Source organism: Alnus glutinosa, chromosome 1 (genome assembly GCF_958979055.1).
Source record: "Alnus glutinosa chromosome 1, dhAlnGlut1.1, whole genome shotgun sequence".
Lineage (NCBI taxonomy): Eukaryota > Viridiplantae > Streptophyta > Magnoliopsida > Fagales > Betulaceae > Alnus > Alnus glutinosa.
In genome coordinates, this window is record NC_084886.1 from 7,498,684 (window position 1) to 7,522,820 (window position 24,137).

The 24,137-nt window shown below is 37.1% G+C and overlaps 2 protein-coding genes across 2 annotated transcripts; one reads left to right on the top strand and one right to left on the bottom strand.

The window, feature by feature from the left end:
- LOC133858588 (agamous-like MADS-box protein AP1) lies at window positions 1-18,213 on the top strand. Its single transcript, XM_062294066.1, has 8 exons — window positions 1-185; window positions 16,143-16,221; window positions 16,396-16,460; window positions 16,551-16,650; window positions 16,743-16,784; window positions 17,243-17,284; window positions 17,428-17,543; window positions 18,114-18,213. Exons 1-8 carry the CDS (start codon window positions 1-3, stop codon window positions 18,211-18,213), a joined length of 729 nt encoding a protein of 242 aa, XP_062150050.1.
- Window positions 18,214-18,956: 743 nt separating this feature from the next.
- LOC133864341 (E3 ubiquitin-protein ligase At3g02290) lies at window positions 18,957-21,159 on the bottom strand. Its single transcript, XM_062300675.1, has 3 exons — window positions 20,875-21,159; window positions 19,269-19,518; window positions 18,957-19,099 (listed from the first exon to the last, which is right to left on the bottom strand). Exons 1-3 carry the CDS (start codon window positions 21,055-21,057, stop codon window positions 18,957-18,959), a joined length of 576 nt encoding a protein of 191 aa, XP_062156659.1. The 5' UTR covers window positions 21,058-21,159.
- Window positions 21,160-24,137: the final 2,978 nt, after the last annotated feature.

The window sequence follows — 24,137 nt, forward strand, 5'->3', positions numbered from 1 at the left end:
ATGGGTAGGGGTAGGGTTCAGCTGAAGCGGATAGAGAATAAGATCAACCGCCAGGTGACGTTTTCCAAAAGGAGAGGTGGGCTACTGAAGAAAGCCCATGAGATCTCTGTTCTCTGTGATGCTGAGGTTGCTGTGATTGTCTTCTCCCACAAGGGGAAGCTCTTTGAGTACGCCACAGATTCTTGGTAACACTCTTCCATCTTCTGCTTCTTTAATAGCTTTATCTGCTTATTCTGTACTTGGTAATATCCATTCTTTCTTTTTCTCACCCATGGATTTAGCGTCAGACGTAGTCCTTTCTTTTCTACATCTTCTAGTAGCTAGCTAGTAGCTCTAACGAATGTTTTTTGTTTAATTTGAACCTTATCTTTCTTTAGATGTTTGGATAAGATATTATATATGTTAGGTTAGCATGGTTTTGGTATGTATAATATGAATTTTGATGCTATACGGCTGTTGCGGTGATCGTTTTAGGCAGCTGGTTCCTGCTTGATTTAATAAAATAGTAATATATAGTTCACAACCACTTGGCGGGTTTCTGAATCCTTTCAAAAATGAGCCCTGGGGCAGTTCATATCTGACTCAAGGAAACCTTGAACTTCGGGACACGAAGTGAAAGAAACTACTCTTAATTTCCTTATTTTAACGATGTTTATTAATATATACAAAAAAATATTAATTCATTCGCAACAAAAGCACAAAAGCCATGTAGGATTAGTTTCCTACTCCTAGAGAAAATAATGGTATATGCTAATATGTATGTGTATAAGGAATCTGGCTCGATCAATACCTGACCTAGAGTTTGATTTTATTCTGTACTTGTGACCAAATATACGTGCCTATACAGATGCATATATATATATCCTGTATGTATGCATAATATTGTATATACTTTTATATTTATATATAAGTATACTTGCATATTTTGAAAGCGAATTAGTTGCTTTTGCCTCACTGATCATCCCCTTGCATTCATTTAGCACATCAAAGTCTTGCAACCCTTAACCTTTGATTTTGTTCTTAGCAAGACATTTGAAAAGTGCTGAGTTGTTGGCTTTCTTTTGCTAAAATATCATTTGTTTCGTTTTCTTAATTTTTTTTTTTTATCAATTTCTTCTTCTTACAAAAAAAAAAAAAAAATGTTGTGTATATGGTCCAGAGTTTCAAACTTTGACATACTAAGGGGATAAACAAATGTGATCGTTTTGTGTCTAATTTGATTTACATAAGCTAGCTTCTAGCTGTACGTAGTATTTTTTTTCCTATTTCAACCAAAACATCTCATCTCTTTATTTGTTAAAACCAGTCAATAGATCGATCCCCTTAATCTAGGGGGTGGTCAAATTAACAGTATTGCCTAGGGCTTTTGAGTGTGTATGGCTGATTAATGCAACTAGGTCATGAATTCTCCTTTTGTTTTAAATGCGAAACAAATGCAAACAAAAATGTTAGATAAGAAAGCAACGGTCTGAGAAGAAAATACCATTTCTAGGGGTTTGATGGTAAGTTAACCTAGCTAGGGCAGTGGCATACACCATATCATGTTATGGAAATAGCATGATCAGTTCTTGCAAGGTTCCTCTTTTGCAATATAATTTGATATTCCATTTGTTAGAATATTGATTAAATAATTAAATTGATCTATTCTCATAATTAAGCTTAAACTTTTGGGATAAGTGGTGATTTATCATGTTAGCAGAGCCAAGGGTCATGAATTCAAACCCTAACTCCACACAAATCATTTCTTGATCCCCCCTCCCTCCCCCATTTCAGTTAAATATTCTACGTGTTAGGGTTTACTTATTAAGGGAGAGTTGAGTCTGAACACACACGTGAGGGAGGTGTTAAAATATTGTTGCATTGTTTAGTGCCTTTAAGCTTAAGTTTTGATATAAGATTGTTGCATTCTTTAGTGCCTCTAGCTAATTAAATCCAGATGGAATAATAATGATAATAATAATAAAAATCAAGTAGATTATTATTACCTTATTTTTATCCACAAATATGATGAATTGGAGGGCTGAAGGTTGTCTTGCTATTCGATCTTTTTTGGGTGTCACATAATTCTAGAAATTATATTCCATTTTTTGTTCAATAGCATGTGAGCATAAAATCCATCCAAGAATTAGAACCATAACAGAAGAACGGTCATTGCCTCAATCAATAGAAAAGATTCAAAGCAAGTCGACATGATGATAACATCCTTGAAGGTTTCTTCATATATCTGAGTAGCAAAGAGACACGTTCCACATGCTTTCAAGGGCTATGGACTTCATGACTATCGTTAAGGTTCATATAATTATATGATTTAATTGCCATGAGAATACATAAAAGTATCTTCTTCTTCTTTTTCTTTTGGATGAATGGTGTTAGAATTTGCAGCACACACGCATGAAAAATATCAACAAAGAATAAGAAGAAGAAGAAGAAAAAACAGGACAAAAGAATTTAATGTGGTTCATCAAGATTGCCTACGTTCGTACAACAATAACAATGTTTCTTCTTCACTAGTGTCAATGAATAAATACAATGAGCCCCTCTCTCCCTCTCTTGATGAAATCTTAAGCTGCCTCTAGAATATAATGTGTATATAACCCTATTGACATTGCCTTTATTTATAGGCAAAATAATCATTTCCTAAGGAGACTAGGATTCACAAATATAGGGAATTTTTTTTTTTTTTTTTTTTTGAGTAACACATAAATATCAATAAAAGTGTAAATGCGCTTCTAAATACACAAGAAATATACAAGATGACGCACCTAACTAACTAGTAGGAGCAAAAAGAATAAGGAAATCACTATAATTAATTATCAAATGAAAACTATAAGCAGCTGTCTAAAGGTACAAAGTTTTAAAGAAAAATGACATAATCTCCTTTAAACACTCTTCCAAGGGAAGTGTCAACCTTCACTACAAACCAAGGACAAATAGAGGATCTAACCTTAAGCAATCCTCTTTTGAAGGGAACATGAAATATATAGGCAAATTGGAAAGTGTGTTCTTAATAAGGGTAACCCTACAACCCTTGGACAAGTACATCTTATTACAACTAGCCAACCATCGCTCTATCTTCTCAATAACACCCTCACAAATATGTTTAGCCTTGTAGGAGACCCTAACGGTAGGTCAAGATACTTCACTGGCAAAAAAGAGACCCCACAATCTAGAATACTAGCCAACCCTTCCACATGATCAACATTAGCACCATAGAAGGTCAAAGTATCGTCCACAAACAAAAGGTAAGAAAATTCAATCCCACCAACATTACCCACAGAGACGCCAAACAACAACCCCCCACTTACAGCAGCAGAACTCATTATACTCAATATCTCCATTGCAAGGACAAACAACATAGGGGAAAAGGGTCCCTTGTCTCAAGCCACAAGAAATATTGAAAGAACGTGTTGGAGTGCCATTCACCAAAACTGAGAAACGCATTGAAGAAATGCAATGAGCTATCCAAGAGCATCATTTCCCCCCAAAGCCACACTCCTCAGCATATTCAACAAAAACTCTCAATTAACATGATCATATGCCTTTTTCTAGATCCATTTTGCAAATAACACCCGACTCATAAAACCTTAATCTATTATCAAGGCATTCTTTGGCGATAAGAATAGGATCTAGGACTTGCCTACCTCTTATGAATGCATTATGCGACTTAGAAATTATCTTCTTCAACACCATCTTAAGCATGTCTACCAAAATTTTAGCAAATACCTTTGTAAATGCCCCCAACAAGACTATTGGGGCAAAAATCCTTGAGGTCAACAACCCCTATAATCTTTGGAATGAGGGAGATAAGCGTAGCATTAAGGCTGCCCTCAAACTTGCTTCTAACATGGAAGTCATGAAAAACATTCATGATATCATCTTTTAAAATATCACAACAAGCTTGGAAGAACGCAATGGAGAAACCGTTTGGGCCCGACGCTGTGTCACCATTCATAGCTTCCACTACTCTCAAAATCTCTCTCCAACCAACTAGCCTTGGCCTCCTTAATGTAATCAAAGGAAAGGCTATCCACCAACGGCTTGCAACTAAACCGTTGGGGCCTGGCGCCTTACCACCATTCATAGCTTTCATAGCCCTTCTCACCTCCTCTTATTCAAAATCTTTCTCCAACCAACTAGCATCGGCCTTCGGAATAGAATCAAAAGAAATGTCATCCACTAACAGACTCTAACTATACTGTTTGGTGTATAACTTCTGATAAAAGCGAACAATATGCTCACTGATCTCTGCCTGGTTTGGTAGAAATAGTACTGTCAATAGACAATGAGTCAATGAAATTCTTTCTTCTGTTAGAATTAGCCATAGTGTGAAAAAAAAAAACTTAGTACACTTATCACCCTCCTTTAACCACAACACCCTAGATTTTTAGCCTCCAACTCACCTCCTCCACGAGAGTAGATCTTTTTAACTCACTAACTATTTCTACCTTCTTCATTTCTCCTAAATGTCTAAGGCCCTTTATATTTCAAGGACATGAAAAACATGTAGCTTTTCTCGAAGGATCTTCTTCTTCCTTTCCATATTGCCAAACACCTCATCATTCCATCTCTTTAACTCAGTTTTTAAGGCCTTGAGCTTGCTAGCTAATAGAGAAAGCATAAGACTCATAATCCTAAGATGATATACAATCCTACCAAAAAGGCATTGGGATTTCCAATCTTAAAACTATCAGGATTCCAACATTCTCTCACTAGAAGATTACTACAGTGTATACGACTCATAACGAGCTTTGGTACCGAAGTTTAGTCTTTGACCTCCTTGGAGGTAGGGACATCACATTTTTCTTTTCTCAATATGTCAAAGATGAAATCAGAGGAATTGTTCGAAAAGTATACATCTCAAGCACTGCTTCGAGCTTCTTCAAAATTAAAAATGGAAGTGGAGGTGCCAGAGTCTTCAATTTGAAGGGGGATTAAGGACTTTGTCACGAATTAAAGATAACAGGAAAATAAAATAAAATAAAATAAAGAGTTAAATACCTTATACACCCATGTGGTTTCAAAACTTATATATATATATTTTAAGGACTTTTTTTTTACCACCCCCATGGCCCTTAGGGGTGGTTCGGCCACCCCCAAGGGCCAAAGTGGAGACAAAAAAAAAAATAAAAAAAAATAAAGTTTTTGCCCATGGGGGTCGCCGAACCACCCTCTGGCCAAATGGGGGTGGCTCAGCCACACACACACACACACACACACACACACACACATATATATTAAAAAAGCCTTAAAATAAAATAAAAACCAATGTACCATTTATGATACTTAATGAAATCACATGGGGCAAAACATGAAATTAATAAAACCACAAGGGGTTCAAAGTTATATAATTCACATACATATGTCAAACTACAAGTCAGTGTTGACGTAGTGCTAGGGGACAAGTGTCGCAATATTACACAGACACGTGTTGGATGACATGACAATTCGTTAGTTTTGGACCATTTTAGCTGTGGCCACAAAAACAGCAATTGTACATCTTCTCAGTTTGATTTTGGCTTCTCTATCTTTTTGATGAACCCCTTGGGTATTGAATCCTCGCAGAATAAAAAGCTTCTTTGTTATTGCTCCTTCAGCCCCAAAATTGAAACCCACCTTAACCGCCTATTGGTATGGCGGTAATGGTAATGTCAGAAGTGTTGTTGTCAGAATGAAGTCGGTCAATTTAACCGACTTCTCCGATCGTGGCAGAGCAGTAGGCGAAAACCCCACCTACCGCCTACCGCTTAATCAATACCCAACCCTACTTATGTTTGGTTTACTCCTAGGCATCCTGTAAAATATTAAAATTGGTTTATTCTTTTCAAAATATACTTATGTTTTTCTCTTCAAGTGCATAAGGCTGTTTGATACAAAACTATTTAAAAATTAAAGAAAAAAAAAAGGATAGGGAAGAAAAAACTATATATAAACCATGTTTTTCATCTATAATCAAATAAAACTTGTCAATTTCTATTTTTTGTGAAATAAAATAATTTCTCACTTTTATACACAAATTATTTTTAAATGTTTTTTCTATCTTGATGCATTATAATACATTTCATGCAAGTACTCCAAACTTTTAATAACTATCAATAAAGGCAATTTGAATCTTCTGCTAGTAGTAAAAGAATCACTTCAAAAAATTCTAATGATAAACAAACAATATAACTTTATTTTGATAGGACATAATATTGGATTTATTGGATACTTTACTAGTTTTAAAAATCAATTTACCAACAGAAAAAATATAATTACCAATAAATACATTTTGGAAAAACTTGACTTATAACCCTCGATCTTTCATCACTTTGAAAAAAGACGGGGTATTTTGAGAATTTTGACAAGATTTAATGGAAAATTTTAACGGAGTGTTGGAATTGAAAAATATTGAAAGATGGATATCATAAATTGACATTTTTTAAAGCTTGAGTACATTTTAAAAAAAAATGATGAAATATCAGGGATTATAAATAAAGTTCTCCCATGCATTTTTATGGTCATATGGGGTTCATTAGATGTGTGCACTATACAAAGATAGAGATATTTTTGGATCCTTAAATTTCTTTATTTTTTTTGTTATTTTTATAGTATAAGTAGGATTGTATTTTAAGTTTGTATGTAACAAAAAACCTTTGTGTGTTGAGCAAGTTTAAAAAACCCAACAACTCATTTGGTTATAAAAGTTTGTAATAGTTTATCACTAGACTAGAATGTTGTAATTGATACGTTCTATTTACTTCTAAATTTTAATAACTTTTCTAATATTGGCTACTAATTCTTTTATTAAAACTTAATTAATAAGCATTTAGTGTGTGTATATATATATATAGGCATAGACTTCAATTTTGTCTTTGACTAATGAGAAATACATATATAAGGAACAACAAAAATAATGTGGCATTTTTGCCATTTAAAAGAAATAAAACATTTTCAAGGCCAAAGGAATATGGATTCCCACCTTTTTAGAAGGGAGTCCACATTCTCATCAAAAGACAAATGGGAGAGAATCCACAATCCTTTGAGTATCAGGATTTCCCCCACTTAAATGCAATCAAACGAGATAATTATTTAAGATTCTCATGAATCTTAAAAAGTTACCCTATACAAACACAATCTTAGTTTTTTTTTTTTTTTTTTTTTTTTTTTTTTTAAAGGGGGAAGGGGGAGTCCCCCCTCTTTAGGGTTTTAAATGCTAGGGAATATTGTAGAGATTTTTCTTAACAAAAATCAAATAAAATAAAATCAGCTTTAAACCTTGGTGATTTTCCACCTCTTGTCAAACCATCAAGCCACATGTCACTCTCAAAATATGTTTAGCAAATAATATTTTTAACTCATGTTTATTAGTGTTGGTATAGTTTCCAGTATAGTGTGAATGCGGCACGTCCTTCTCGATGTTCTTCAAGCTTTTCCACAATAATCCTACAAAACAAGTAGAGTTAAGAGACCCTTATGGGAATCTCACTCAAATGTTTGAGTCAGTCTCTGAGAAAAATAGTATGTTCTTGCTAATTTAAAAATTCAACCTACCTTATACCTAGGGTCCCAGATGTATTTATAGCACTGAGCTTACTTAGCAAGTAAGAAATACCTTGGGATCCACACCCAAGTCCTTCCCAGCTAAGGGAGGACTCTTAATATCTTCTCCTTCTTAGCGCCTGCAGTGGATATTTTCGGCAATCTACCCAAGGCACTACGGCGCTGTAATGGCTGACTAACTGGGTTCCCTGAACATGCTTGTCCTGGGCTTTGGCTTTACAACAACCCAACTCTCATTAGGCCGATTCTAACCCGACTGGCCTGCAGCTCTTTGGATGGACCGGTATAAGTGGTATTATTCCCAACAGTTACCCCCCAATTCTATTGTCTGGGACTTTATTCGGATAATGAGAATTATGTGCCTCGAAAAATTTAAGTCTTGGCTCCTTTTGAAAACCTTCTAACCTGCAAACCTAGGGGTTAGATCCGAACCCCCATGCCTTCTTGTTTTTTTAGCTGGGTTGTCTCCCTGGTTGCTAGGACAGGATTGCCGGAGAAACTTTCTCCTTGCTACTGGCAATGACTGATCTAGGAGACATTTACCTTGCTCCCGGCGAGGACTGATCTGGGAGACTTCCTCCTTACTCCCGACGAGGACTGATCAGGGAGACTTCCTCCTTACTCCCTGTGATGACTGATCCGAGAGACTTTTCTCCTTGCTCTCGACGAGGACTGATTCGGGAGACTCTCACCTTAGTCCCAGCGAGGACTGATCCAGGAGACTTTTCTCCTCGCTCCCGAAGAGGATTGATTCGAGAGACTTTGTCTTCCTGCTCCCAGCGAGGACTGATCCAGGAGACTTTGTCTCCTTGCCCCCGATGAGGACTTATCCGGGAGACTTTTCCTCGTTCCTGAAAAACAAGCGATATCATTGGGTTTCCGATCTAAAGACCGAGAATGCTTCGATACTAAAGTCAGCTCTATTCTTTTATTCCGAAAGATACTTATTCTTAGAATATGAGGAATTTTTCTTGTCTTTGTTATAATTGAAATAATAACCTTAGTCTTTGAAATATAACATAAAATGAATGGGAGTCTTGCCCGAGACTCTCAGCTAGCCTTACTACCCGATCTTAGCTATAATCTGTTGTTATCCCGGCTCTTCATGCTACGAGCTTTTGCTTCTCCCGACCTCCTTTCTTTCTGCATCCTCCCGAGGATCATTCTCATGATCCCTCTCTTCGTGCGGAAGATCTCGGGGATAATAATCCCGTGGCTGTTGGCCCGAGACTGGTAGTTCGGACGATTCCGAGGTCTGTTATTCCCCTGCTGGTTTCTTTGCTCCCCAAAAACCGAATTAGTTTGCCAAACAACCTCAGGGTTATGCACCCTTCGGTGTAATGGCCTGCTTGTTCATGGAAATCACAATACTTGCTTTCATTCCTCTAATGAGGATTGCCTGGTATCTTCGGTGGCTAGTGGAACTCCCGATCCCTTCTGATCTCCATGAGGACTTTTGATATTCCAGTGTTGAGAAATGGAGGTGTAAAGTTGTAGTCTGTGATCTTCTTTACCTGCCTCCGCTCTTCTCTATCAGCTTTCATGAATTCTTTCTTTTTTCTTTTCTTTTTGGGGGAGCTATCTCCGGATGGCTTTAAACTGGCTATAGCCTTCAGTGTCTCTTCCTGGTTGATGTGCTCCTTTACTTTATCCATGAGGCCTTGCAGGTTGCTCGACTGCTTTCAGGCCAACTTCTATATTAGAGGCTCCTCGGGTAAGATGCCCTGATAAAGGGCAGCACAAACCATATTCTCGGTTGGATCTTCAACTGACATCTTCTCTCGACTGAACTGAGTCACAATCTCCTTAAGAGTTTCGTTGTTGTGCTAGTGCCACCTTAATAAATATCTGGACGGCTTCTTTTGTGTCCGAAAAGCCAGAAATTTTGTTAAGAATATATTGTTTAACTCGTTGAATCTGTTAGCAAAGTTGATGGGCAATTTCCTAAACCAGCCTCGAGCATTCTCAGAGAGAGTGAGTGGGAAGGCCCGACACGCTACTTCATCGGGTGTCCTGTGAAGGTCTAAGTGAGCTCGAAAACTCTCCAAGTGATCGAGAGGATCCCTATCTCCGGCATAACTCGGGATTTGTGGGACCTTGAACTTCTTGGGTAGGCGATAGTTCGCTACCCGTTCGATGAAGGGGGAGCTGGCACCCAATAAGAGCTTGTCCACTACTACGGACTTGCTTTTGCCCTTCATTTTCATCTCCATATACGTGCACCTTCTTTCCAGCTCGGCAACAATTCTGCTGGGGTCTCCAGCATCTTTCGGTCAGCCCTTTCGTCCCTTTGTTCTTGGCGATCGTTCTCCCAATGATCTTCCCAAAAATTGTCTTCTTGGTGATAGTCCTCTCGACGATCTTCTTCCAGAAGATTGCGAGCATTGGCACAGCTATTGCGCTCTTCTTCATGCTCATCCCGATTCACCTCGGGGTGGGATTGTTCCGAAACTCTTAGCAGCAACTCTTCATTCTACATTTCTACCGCGTCAAAGCTTAATTCCATTCGAGCCTCCAACGTTGCTATGCGGTATTGGTCTCCACTGCCCGGGAGAGAGAGCGGTGGAGGCTGCAGGTTGTTCCGAACTCTTGGATTCGAGTTGGGCTGGACAATCTGCTTCGGTAGGGATCTCCTTCACCAATTGGTTTGGCTTCCAGAACGTGTGTTCACCACCATGACAAATTTATTTTTTATGAGAAACGAATAGTCATTCCCATAGACGGCACCAAACTGTTGGTACAGTGTGAATGCGGCATGTCCTTCTTGATGTTCTTCAAGCTTTTCCAAAATAATCCTACAAAACAAGCAGAGTCAAGAGACCTTTCCGGGGATCTCGCTCTAATGCTTGAGTCAGTAGCTGAAAAAAATTAAATGTATTTATACTTGGGGTCTTGGATGTATTTATAGCACTGAGCTTACTTAGCAAGTAAGAAATACCTTGGGATCCATGCCCAGGTCCTTCCAAACCAAAGAACTCGTTGGCCTTCCAGACTTCCACCAACAAGCAAATAATTCGATAACTTTTTTAGGCATAACCCAAGACATACCAAACCGAGTAAAAACGTGAATCCACAGAGTGGAAGCCACATCACAGTGAAGAAAAAGGTGATCCACAGTTTCCCCATCTCTCTTACACAAGCAGCATCTATCCACAATGATATTATTCCTCTTCCTGAGATTATCCACCGTAAGTATCTTGCCTAAGGCCGCCGACCACGAAAAAAAAGCCGACCTCGAAGGAGCCTGAGTCTGCCACACACTCTTCCAAGGGAAGAGTCTACCTACAGAGCCAACCAAGGAGTTGAAGAAGGTCTTGACCTTGAACACACCTTTTTTGGAATGGACCCACCAAAGCCTATCTGCACGATCTCTATTCACTGTGGCTGAGTATAGCACTTGAAAAAATGAGGCAAAGACACCCACTTCCCAATCATGTGCCTCTCTAACAAAGCTCACGTTCCACTTAATAGAACCGCCCAAAATCTCCATATTATTCGCTACGGAGGCATCCTGCACCCGAGCAATACCAAAAAGAACAGGAAAAGCTTCCTTCAAAACCATATCCCCGCACCACATATCATGCCAAAATTTTGTCCTAACCCCATCCCCCACCTCAAATCTAGTAAAACCAGAGAAAGTCTCCCACCCTTTCCTAATATTCTTCCACAAACCCACCCCAAAGGCACCAACAGGCTCGCGTGAGCACCACCCACCCCATAAACTGCCATACTTGGAATCCACCGCAACTCTCCGCCAAGCATCTCTCTATACCAAACCGCCACAACCATTTGCATAACAAAGCGCGGTTGAACTTCAACAAATTCCGAAAACCCAGCCCCCTTCTGAAATTGGGGTACAAACCTTTGACCAGCTCACCAGGTGATATTTAAACTGTTTCTTATTGCCTACAGTGGATATTTTTGGCGATCTGCCCGAGGCACTGCGGCGCCGTAATGGCTGACTAACTGGGTTCCCAAAACATGCTTGTCTTGGGCTTTGGCTTTACAACGGCCCAACTTTCCTTGGGCCGATTTTGATCTGACCGGCCCACGATTCTCTAGATGGGCCATCATAAGTGGGATTATTCCCAACCATTAGGTTTTTTATCCATTTTCTAAACCAACTTAGGCCCAACTAAACAACTTGCACATTCTAAGCTCATCTCCTGCTTATCTAACTAACATAGGGCTAGCGTAGGGGATGTTACATCAACTATGTCTAGTTTTGATATATATCTTTTTGTAGTTTATGCTTAGGTGTTTTGGAAGAGACATCTTGAAGAGATTGTTTGTTCTTACATTAGACAAAATTGAAGTTTATGCTTATGCTAAACTCTGGCGTGTTATTAGAAGTAACTATTGGAATTGACTCCCTCCCAGATCTGATGCATTAGTGAGGATTCAAAGTAGTCTCTCTCAACTTCATTTGGGGTTCCGAGACATGCCTCTCTGGGTTACTTCTAACTCTAACAGGTATTCAAGTAAAGGACTTGGGAGGCTCTTAGAGATAAGCATCCAATTATAGAATGGTGGTGCTTGGTTTGGTTTTCATTAGCTATCCCAAAACACTCATTTATATTTTGGTTGGCTATTAAAAACAGCCTCTTTACTGGGGATAGATTATTGAAATGGGGATCGGAGCAAAAGGGGAGGTAAAATGTTTGTTTTATAGAGGTTACATAGAATATCGGGTCCACTTATTTTTTTTGTTGTTGTAGTTTTAGCAAACAAATCAAGACAGCTATTATGGATAAATGCAACCTAGATAACATCCCTTTTGAGTGAGAAGATATCATTAAAAAATTAGTGGAATATTGGAGGAGAAAAAGCCTAAATGCTGTGATTGTAGGCTTGCATATGCATGTGTCTAGGTGGTTTATCATTTGTGGAGACAAATAATTGACGTAAAATTTGGCAATACGCTAATCTCTAAGGAGAAAATTGTTCAATTGATTAGTTGGGAGGTTAAAATCCAAATCTTGTGGAAGGGTAAATCTAAAAGAAGTTGCTGGAGAGAATGTGGCTCTTTGTGCTAATTGGGATATCCCCATTTGTAGCACCCATGTCTCACATTAGGAAGATGAGGAGCAGCTCACATAAGTGGGTGATTTATAAAGATAGTTATGAGTGCTAAGCCTCACATCGCTTAGTTACTAGATGAAACTAGACTTTGTAAGGAATTATAGGAAAATTTCAAATTATTGACTAGTTATATTTGGGTGATAGTGCAGATGTGGCTAGCGTTTTTTCCTGGACCATTTACAAATGGTATCAAATTTGTAACGACTTAGGGAAAAGTGGTAGCCACATCTGCCCTATCATTCCAAAATGATTAGTCAATTTGAAACTTACCTATAATCCATTATAAAGTCTAGTTCACTTAGTAACTAAGTAATGTAGGACTTAATACTCATGACTATCTTTACAAACTGCTCACTCTATATGAACAACTACTCATATTCCTAATGTTTGACAGGGATGTTACACCATTCGTGTTATGATTTGATCTGATTGGTTGTTTGTTGCTGTTTGGACTGGTAAATTTGGCTTGATATGGTTGGTGCTGGTTGTATCGTTAGCTACTGGGATTGTTGCATAGATCTGCCCTTGTTTCTAAGCACTTAGAGACGAAGGGAGGGGGTGCGGTATAGGCCATGGCCCCCGCTCAACTCTTAAGAAGAAGAAAATTTTTAAGTAATATATATATATATATATATATATATATATATATATATATATATATATATATATATATATATATATATATATATATATATATATATAATTATAAGGTTTTTTTTGCCTATTGGCCCCTAGCAAGAAATTTTTTTGGCCCTTTGGCCCATTCCCTTTATCATCTCTTCAACTGGTTTCGTTTCATTTGGAAAAATAACTTCATTGTCAAAAATTTTTCCTTTAATATTTCACGAGTAGCAAGGGACATGTCTGAGAAGGGTAATAGTGGAAGGAGCTTTATAAAGTTGTAGAAGTTTTGTTCAAAGTAAATGAAGGGGGTTTAGTAAATCAGTGCATTAGAAAAAGACATGTGTGGACTCGTGGAGTCACACACTTGGCAAAGCTCGATTTCCTAAGAATGCATAGTAAAGATAACGTAAAATTGAGATTCATTTCAATTTAGCTAGATGGCATTAGAAAAGTCTAGAAGATATGAGTTTCATTTGTTTTGTTTTGTGTTTTGCATAATGTGTTTTGTGTAGAATATAGTTAAAGTGGGTTGTTCTAACAAAAGAGCAAGAGAATGTTAGCTTCAAGAGTTATATCATTCAGGTAAAGCATTGCGAAAATGTCAAGAAGCACACAATTTTTCCAATTGGAATTTCTCAATTTCAGTACAAAAACTGAGACTTTTACTTTTATTTTTCATTTTCTGAATCTTTGGGCAACGGTTTTCTTTACTTTTTCTTTTCTTTTCAAAAAGCTTTCTTTTCAATTTTGTTTATTAATTTTTAATTTGAAGGGAATAATAAAAATATAAAAATTGTTATGTTTAATTTACTTAAAATTTGGCTCTCTCGGACTCTCTCTATATATATATAGACACACACACTTCAACCCCTACTTCAAAAAACAAAAAATTATTTGGCCCCTCCCATGCATTAAAATGTCTGGCTCCCCGTTCTAGCTGTAAGCTTCTTTTTTCCTTTTTTTTTTTTTCTGTCGGTGCCTTGGCATTTTCTGGTTTGGACTGGAAACAGGGGCTGTTTTGTTGCTTGGCTTCTTGTTGCTTTATTCCTCTTTTCTGTTGTTCTGGCTTGTTTATTTGGGCTGTTGAAAGAGGGGTCTGGTTCCTGTACGTATAGGGTGGTTATTGTGATTTCTCCTGGAGCAGGGGACTGTTGTTGCTGGTTTCTCCGTACAGTTTTTCCGTATAGTTTTCTGGTTTAGTTTGTACAGGCCAGGTTGTCTGGTTGAAGTAGCTTGTATAGTGGCTATTATATTGGTTGAGCTGAGTTAGATTGATTTGTTGTAGTTGTTTTGTTTGTTAAAGGGCCTTTGGTCCTGGGCATCTAGCAGGTTTCTCTGACACGTTTTGGCTTCCTCCAAGAGAAGAAGCCAAAGTCAAGTCGTTTTGGGAGTAGGTCATGCACTTTGCACTAATGGACGTACTTTTCTTTTCCCTAGCCAACTTTTTTGGTAAACTTCTAAAAGACCAAGCCTCGTTTAATAGGGTTTTTTTTTTTTTTATCACTCTTGTATTCCATTTTTTTTTTTTTGTTAGTGAATTTTTTGGGAATCATCTCCGCTCATGGACTTATGCTTTCAAGCCAAACCATGCAACTCTTTTTTTTTTTTTTTTTTATAAGTACTTCAGTAACCGATTACAAGGAAAAATAAATAACACAATTACAATAGGGTCTGGGCAACCCAAATATTAAACTAAGAACGTAAGTACGCGGGGGCAATGCTTCCGGAGATGCGGGCCCTTTGACTCGAGGCACGGATGCCACAAAGTCGGGGTCACCATTAAAGGTGATTTCACAAGTGTATTGAGTCACAAGGACCCAAACACTAAAACAGGGGTAAACAGGGGGAGAGGGGTACAACAAGTAAGCCCAAAAAAACAGTAATACAAAAACAATAAAATAAACAGTAGCAGTCCAGAGGAAGGCGGGGTGGGAGCCGTCCATGACGGCGCGTGGGGAACACGCGCCGCCGAGGAGAGGCCTCTCATCAGCCGATTTCGCCGGCGTGGCCCAGAAACACCGGACACGGTCGAGGGGGGAAGTGGGGAGCGCTAACGTGGCATACACGCGCGGAGAAGAGCAAAGAGCTCGCTGGAGCGTGTGTGCCACGCGCGGGGGAGCAGAAGCCGGCTGAGGAAAAAACGACCGTCGGTGGAAACCGGAGACGCCGGGGAACTCGGTGGTGAGGCGCGTGTCTTGTAATTGTTGGCGGAGGAGTGTAGATCTAGATCTGAAAAATTGAAACAAAACCCCTTGCCAAAAATTACAAAAAACTCGATGGAAGGCGGAGGAAAATAGCCTGAACAGACGTTGTAGATACACAAAAACCAGTAAAAAGCATGTAAGATAGGTTGGTAGATGGAGCTTATGCCTTAACTCCAAAGGCTTGAAAAACTGGAAAGAAAGTAGAAGGTTGAAGAGATAGATGATGAAAAGTGAGAAGTAAGGGTGGTTGGATGTTGGGGTGGAAGAAGAAGAGAGGAAAACGGAGATGAGTGGTGGGGAGATTGGTGGTGGTGGGGAGGGAAGCACAGAGCTTCCCTCCCATGGCGGCTTACACAGGAAAAAAATCAGGGAGAAAAGGATGGAGGAGAGAGAACGGAGAGATATAGTCTATCTAAACCATGCAACTCTTAGTGTCTCTTGTATGATTCATTTCTTTTCTTCATTTTCTCTGATACTGTTTTGCAATCCAAAATCTTAACTTGTAAGTTGTAACAACAAATTGTACGTAATACTAGTTCATTGTCTGGATAGCCGTTGTAAGAAACTATAAACACCATATCTTGAGATAATATTTTATATAGAATGAATGTGTACTCGATCTTGAGAGTGCTTCACCGCGTACATGTCATCATGGAGAAAATATATATTAACTTTTTTTTCTTTGTGCAATAGCATGGAGAAAATACTCGAACGCTATGAGAGATATTCTTACGCAGAGCGACAGCTAGCTGCAGCTGATTCTGAAGCACAGGTTTGTCGCACGTCCCTCTACAAGTAGTTGTACAAGCTGTAAACATGTGAATGTATAATGTTATTCTGAGAGTCATGCCATTTCTGAACATTCTTAAAACATGTAGTTGTACATGATTTGATTGCGTCCATGGCCTGTAGGTCGTACTGAAACTTGTCTGTTCGTCCTGTGCAGGGAAACTGGACCATGGAGGTTGCTAGACTTAAGGGTAAGGTCGAGCTTTTGCAAAGAAACCACAGGTACGTGTGCATGCCATGCATCGACTATGTTCTCCTTAAATTCTTTCATGTATAAGTATTTTTGTTAATAATATAAACCCCTTTAATTAGGCACTATTTGGGAGATGATCTGGAATCATTAAGTCTCAAGGAGCTACAAAATTTGGAGCAACAGCTTGAAACTGCTCTTAAACACGTTCGAACAAGAAAAGTATACGCTAGATTTTTATTAACGTCCACTTACGCTAATAATTGGTTATATTTACTTGGCACTGAAATTAATATACTTTCTCTTGCATGCAGAACCAACTTATGTACGAGTCAATCTCGCAGCTTCAGAGAAAGGCAAGGCCTTTTGGCACATCTTGGTTATAAATCGCCAAAGGACCTTACCCATTATATTTCTACACAGTAATGCTATATATTTAAGAGAAATGCTATCTAGTATTTTTTTTGTTGGTCTTCTATTTTTTCCATTGATGTGTTATTGTCAATTCACTATTAAATTTTTTTTATTCTTTTTAATTAAGATTAATCTAAAGGTGGATTGACAATACCACGTCAGTGAAAAAGGATACGAGAACAACAAAGAAATACCAAATAACATATCTCTATATTTAATTAGTAGATTGTTATACTACTGTCATACATACAATTAAGATAATTTTTATTGCCACGTCGTCCTAATTGTATGGTAGACGTATATTAGTCAACTAAATATATAGCATTTCTCTTTCTTATATAGATACCATTTTAGGAAAACTGTTCTTACTGATCATTGTGATATAATATGGTACACGCAGGAGAAGGCAATACAGGAGCAGAATACCATCCTAGCAAAGAAGGTGACCAACCTTCTATATATGTTTGCATGCATGCAAATTTCATTAATTTTAGCTGTTAAACCAAGTTCATTAGGGAATTTGGTAATTTACTGAATACAATAATTATGTAACCTCTCTCTCTCTCTCTCTCTATTTTGAAATAGATCAAAGAAAATGAGAAAACTGTGGCACAGCAGGTAGACTGGGAGCAGCAGAACCATGGCCCTAATGGATCATCATCGTTTCTGCTCCCACAGCCACTTCCCTGCTTAAACATTGGGTAACCTTCTCTCGCATAATATAATTATTACATGGATTTATTCCAAAGCACAAGTGTCTATCGATCTCTTAAATGAATTATTAGCGACTAGATTATATGATTCTCTTATGGGTAATAAGTTTGAAAGTTGGCAGACGTGCTAATAACATCAACAGTAACTTCATGTAACAAATTTATTGCACCACAAGAATTTTCATCTCTAGTGGCGACCCTACTGTCGCCGCTAATAATGGCTCATTAGCAGTGACATTAAAGAGTTCTCGCTAATAGCATATCATTACCGGCGATACCACTGTTGCTGCTAACAGTGGACCCTAATACCAAAAAAGAAAATATTATTACTGTCGACAGTTTAAACGACGCTAATAAGTCGCCGCTAATAACATTGGCGGGTATTTTTTACTGCACTAATAAATGGATTTTTTGTATTGCTGGTTGTCATATTACATTCCTTCAATCTTTCCTATGTGCTTGTCTCCTGCAACCCCAATATATTTCTTACTAGAAAGTAGAAGATAGGAATTGTTTGGCAGGTGTGATTAAGATGCTATTTTGGGATGTGTGATGCAGTGGCAGTTACCAGGAAGAAGCGCCGGAAGTGAGGAGGAACGAGCTGGAGCTCACTCTTGAGCCAATTTATTCATGTCACCTTGGATGCTTTGCCGCGTGAACTGGGAGAAGAAAGAGACTACTACCTGGGTATATAACTTTGGTTTCTCTTGTAATAAATGTTTCGAAACCTGTTATATTATTATATCCCTACTGTTTTGATGACGTGAAGGACACAATATGGGCTACTAAGTCAAAATTATTGCTCTCTGGTTGAGACCCATGATCAACCAATGAGTAATTTGAACTTGGATTGAACTGTTGTCTATATTGACATCAACTATCAAATATATATTTTGTAATTTTTTTTATTTTTACTCTCTATATTGACATAAACTATCAACTATTAAGTTGGTGCCTGATCAGCCTCAGTGCAAGTGGTTGATTTCCATCCAATGCGACCGATGAACAAGCTTTTGTCGGCACAAAATTATTTATCAATCTAAAGTTTAATCAGCTTCTTCACAAACACCCCACCCTCCAAAAAGAATGTAGAAAATAAAAGAAATTAGCAAGTATATGTGTATTTCAGCTAATTCATTAAACCTTCTCCACCATCACCTCATTTGCTTTCTGCAACTGTATCTTCTTCATCTTCACTCCTTAGTCTTGCATGCCAAATGCATGAGTCAGAGATCAATTTGTTTCAATAAATGTCAACACCTAGACAAATAGTTCATAAAGAGTTGAGTGCAATGTAAGATTTTAAGAATAATTTGGGGAAAATGTAAAAAAAATTAGAATGAAAGAAAATCTCTTAGTTTTCTAGTTAACGATATATTGATTAAGAAACCAACCATCTTACTAAGAAAGAAGTAGCAGCAAGAAATTGTTTACCCGGCAACAAACTGGACAGGTCTCGCTTCTCTCCATCCATTCATATATACAACTAAGGTGGTAGTGGTGGGAACAATGTGTCATAATCTTAGGATTTTCAGGCGTGTATTCTGTCAACAGAAAAAGAGTCACGGTGAAGCTTTCTTTGACAAGCAACTTTAAGTTTCTATCCTTTTAGCTAAATGAACAGCAATCTTGTGCACAAGTTGGACAAAATGACCACTTATTCTCACATATTTACCATGCCAGATTAAGGTAAAAGATCCAAAAAATGGTTACCTTCTAGACATGTGGGGCAGACGTCTTCATCTTCATCTTCTGGTGATGCACAGTCAGAGAGATCTCCAGCTCCCCCATTTTCCAAAGAGAACTTAATTGAGGACTCTGGATGACATTTTGAGTTTCTAGGAGAAGATAAAACAGTGTCAGATTCTGTATTTTCAGGTGCCCCATTAGGAGCCGAAGAAGTTGCCTCCTGATTGGATGAAGAGAGGGCATGCATTTGGCCACTGCTGAAGAATTCTGCATACTGTAGATAATTTCATTAGGAAAGTTGTAGACAGATCATGGGAAATTACTTAGCGGTAATTAAGTTGCCCATCATTCAATTTCAAGTATAAGTTGAAACAACAAAAATTTGAGGGAAATTAACTTGCAAATCTACAGAACAAAGAAGTAAGAATAATTTCATTCTTCTGGTTATCACATGTGACTAGGATGTTAAGAAACTATCCTAAAATATTCTTCAACAAGGCTTCCATACAATCCCGCTGATAACAAACAAGGATGCTTGACAGCATTTCTCTTAAGTTAAGTGGGAAGTAATTCACTCAGGAGCAGTGATCCTCTCAAATTGTGAAAATAACCCACTCCTGTAGGGCTGCCACGTACCTAACATTGCTTGCGAAATAGCATCATCTATTAAAAGCAATTGGAGAAGTCGAAGATATTTTATATTTTGCAACTTATGCACATTTTTCTACATTAAATGGGGGTCATTGATAACTTCACAATCAACCCCGAGCAAGAAAGACAAGAATAGAGTTTAAGGGGGCACTAGCATCAGTCATTAGTGGTTTTGTTTCCTTCTTTATTTCTTTGATAAATGAGATAGCAAACTGTTATTCAGAAAGCAAAATAGGTCTAAGCTTTAGAGCGGTACAAATATTTCCTGCAATTCAAATACTTATCAGGACTATATTGCTGGTTGCATCTACTCATAGTGTGAATATGCTCTGCTCTATTACGATTATGGTTTATGGATATGTATGGCACTAATCTCTTCTATCAAGTATGGTATAACGTAGAAACAGAAGCAAGACTCACTCTGCAAGAGAAGCATGGCAGTGAAATCAGATGTTTTTTGCTAGCTCTTGAGGAAACATTACTATTTCACTAAGAATATATGCAGCATATTCACGGCCCAGAAAAAAGCTAATAGTTTGATTTATTGCTTAATTATCATAAGGTGCAACAAGTAAAATTGACTAATTTGAACAGTTTCCTAAAGGCTTAGTTAGCTTGTCTCATATGGATTTATTTTCCTCCAAAATTTGCATCTAAACATTAAGAAGAAAGGCAACCCACAAGGCTTCACATTAATTTTAACAACTGATATATGTGTAGAAAATCAGAGCACAATAGAGAAGAAAATTAACCCATTAAAACTTAGCACTTTCTTCTGTTGCTCATGGTTGAATGTATATACAAATAAAATGTGTGATTACACATAATGGCAATTGACTAGAATCTAAAGATTACAATCAAAGATTCTAATCTCTATTGCAGATTAAATACGGCAATAAACTTGTTATTCCTTAATAATATTCATATATGAACCTCTTTGCTAATTGATATTCCTCTGGAAACAAATGGCGAATTAGAGGGAATCCCCTAAACGTACCTTGTTGAATAAGTTACTAATGAAGCACTTAGGGCAGATGCAGTTTCCATGACTGGATGTATCTAAATTTTCTCCAGGATCAGGATCCTTGATACGAAAGCAACAACAAATAGAACCCATCATAAGGCTCCAAGTTCTACAGCAACTTAGACTTCTGCAAGGCATATTGATCTGTTTTATCAGAACAGTTCAAATAAATTTAGCAATTCTAGCATAAATAACAATTAACATATACAAAGAACACTGCAAAATCAGAGAATACACTATGCCAAGATGAGCCATCCAACAATATCAATTAATTCAGTCTCCATTATTATGCTGGATTTTTATTTTTATTTTTCCAGAAATTTAATCCTCAATTGGCATTGCAAAGATATTCATTATATATGTAACGAGGACGAAAATTGTTCTCCCAGCCTTCCACAAAGAAGTCTTTGCATTTTTTTTTCTCAGAAATTTATCTTCTTCTTTTTTTAATGAAACAAGTTTAATTTCAAACAAAGGAAATCAGGAAAAGATCCTGAACAAAGAGCAAGCAGATAGAGTAGCTTCCAACTAACAAGACGCAGAACCCAAGCAACTTGAAAATGCAACAAAAAAGGGCAAATTTTTTGTTTTTGTTTTTAACCAATACGTGTACAACTAACTACACTGAATCAAGGATTGATGTGGGGAAAATCCTGCTGAGTGCACAGATTCTTCTTAGCCTCTGAATCTTCAACCTTCAAGAAGAAACTAGCGTCAATGTAATTAACGTGATTCCATGGATTTTAGAACTGTTTGCTCGTCTTTGTCTCTGGTTGCATGAAAACACAAAAACAACGGAGCCAACACATCGCTTTCCCTATCCGATCATTCAGTTTATAGAAAAAAAAGAGTTATTTGATTGCAGAACAATTCAATTGGGCCGCAACCAAAAGATTGTGTTGATAACAATGCGGAAAACTATTGACGATATGATAGAGAAGAACTGTCTATCTGGCATCCTCATCCTTGTTCTTCATTAACTAGGTCGATCAGGATGATGATAGTTGCACTTCAAAAACCCAAAAGACTTGATTCATCAAATCCCACGAAAGATTAACTCGTATTAATTAATAGCAACCACACGATTAAAAACAACTTAGGAACCTTGACATGACAAAACAAACATATTGGGAAGAAGAAGATCGAACAAAAAACAAAAGAAAAAACTAAAAGAGCGGTCAACTGGGAAGGATACATACTATGTTCAGTGTCTGAGCGCGCAAATATCAGAAGTCTTCGTAAATTCTCCTTTGAAATATTTATTAACAAGCAATGCTTTGAGAGAGAGAAGAAGAAGAAGAAGAAGAAGAAGAAAGAGGAGGAGATCGAATACAAATAGACGATCGAGGACGAGAAGAGATAAATTAAGAAAAGGAAAAGGTCAAAAATATTCAACTTCGAGTCGGAGTAAACTATGATTCAAAGTTTGTAGTCGTAGCTCCGTAGGTCTCTTTGCAAAAGAACTGAATCAAATGCGATTTTGTGGGCCATCGAATTATTTTATATATGCACACTAAAATATATTGAGATACTATAGGTTTATAATATTCTTTCCGCAACTTTAATTATTGTATTTGTTTTTTTTCTTTTTTTTTTTATATATATATTTGAGTCTTAAATATTTAGTAGTTGATTTTATTTTATTTTTTTAAAAAAAAAATTATAAAAGTTATATAGAAGTTGTAAATCTATTATATCTCCTAAAATATTAAAATAATGCTATTTGTACATCAACTGGGTGTACACTCACCAGGTGCATTTTGATAGTACTATGGGACCTGCATTATATACATGGACCCACATCATAATGTACAAATAAATGGACAAAATTTCCTACGAACCGATTTGTAGGAAATTTCATACAACCCACATATAAGAGTGACATGTATCCTTTAAAAATGTGATAAGCACATTTTCTTTTTTTATTAATGCTATTAAAAAAAACATGTGAGAAGCTATTAAAACATGTGTTTCTCACATGTGACGAGACACATGTCAATCTTATATGTGAGTTGTATAAAATTTCATACAAATTAATTTGTAGAAACTAGCTTCATGTCCCAAATAATATTACTCAAAATATTATAGTGATACGTGAAGATATTCTGTAGTGGAGAGTGTATATATATATATATATATTTCTTTTAACTTTCAATCATTATTTTTAAACTCAATGTATAGTTTATAGTTTATTATCATTTAGAGAAATGATTGTTTTACATTTTTCATACATTTTTTGTACATCGATCTCCACACAAACAAGTTTCAAATTTAACATTGATTTTTTAAGCCCTAATATGGGTCTCATAAATCTAAAGGTAAGTTTAAAAATGAGATGTACAAGAATCATTTCTCATTTATATTTTGTTATATTAATATTTAACAGACTCTGTTTTTCTCATATTTATTACTTTTAAAAGTAATAAATATAAAATTGCAAGCACAATAGTTAAGATTGGAAAGATATCTATGATAGAATATTCTCAAAATTTTAAGAAATCTAAATTCCTGGTAATAAGTACGTACCCTATCAATTTTTTCTTTTCAAAATTGTATTCCCCACAATTTTTATATTGCAGTTTGTTCCATAGATGCACATAATATTGATTTTGTAGTTTAATAAAAGCCAAGTGCACGCATCTAGGGTAATACATTTTTTATTATAAGTTTCTTACAAGTTTATGTGTCAATTCACGTGACATTTTTTATGTAAGTTATTTAAAAAAATAAAAAAACTGAACTTATTTGTCAATTTTTGTTATTTAAATTTTTTACCCATGCATGTTATGACACATGGCCGACACTAATATAAATTCTCAAGTGAGTTAGTAAGTGTGAATGATGATGTGCTTATATGTATATTTGCTCCAATTTTGACATAACCCGTTTTAAAGCCGTGATGACCATGAACCTATCAGAACTTCGCAGTTAGGAGTACTTCTGCGATAATAGTACTAAGATGGGTGACTTTTCTAAGAAGTTTGGTTTGGAAGAGCTAAAAGCGGACAATATTGTGTCTTAGGGTGGATCGTTACAAATGGTATCAAAGCTATTGCCTAGCCTATGATGGGGGTAGCGTGCACAAGCCCATGAGGATCGCCAGCGGCATTCGTTGGAACATCAAGAATGAGGTGATCCCATGAGGGTCACCAGCAAGGACGCTGGATCTTAAGAAAAGGTGATTGTAACGTCCTACACTGCCTGTGTATGTGAATAAG

Coding starts and splice junctions, on each gene's coding strand:
- LOC133858588 (XM_062294066.1), top strand. CDS start 1: ATGGGTAGGGGTAGGGTTCAGCTGAAGCGGATAGAGAATAAGATCAAC. Junction 17,285..17,427: donor ATACCATCCTAGCAAAGAAG/GTGACCAACCTT, acceptor ATTTTGAAATAG/ATCAAAGAAAATGAGAAAAC. Junction 17,544..18,113: donor CTTCCCTGCTTAAACATTGG/GTAACCTTCTCT, acceptor TGTGTGATGCAG/TGGCAGTTACCAGGAAGAAG.
- LOC133864341 (XM_062300675.1), bottom strand. CDS start 21,057: ATGCCTTGCAGAAGTCTAAGTTGCTGTAGAACTTGGAGCCTTATGATG. Junction 19,519..20,874: donor AGGTACGTTTAGGGGATTCC/CTCTAATTCGCC, acceptor AATTATCTACAG/TATGCAGAATTCTTCAGCAG. Junction 19,100..19,268: donor CTGCCCCACATGTCTAGAAG/GTAACCATTTTT, acceptor TTCTGTTGACAG/AATACACGCCTGAAAATCCT.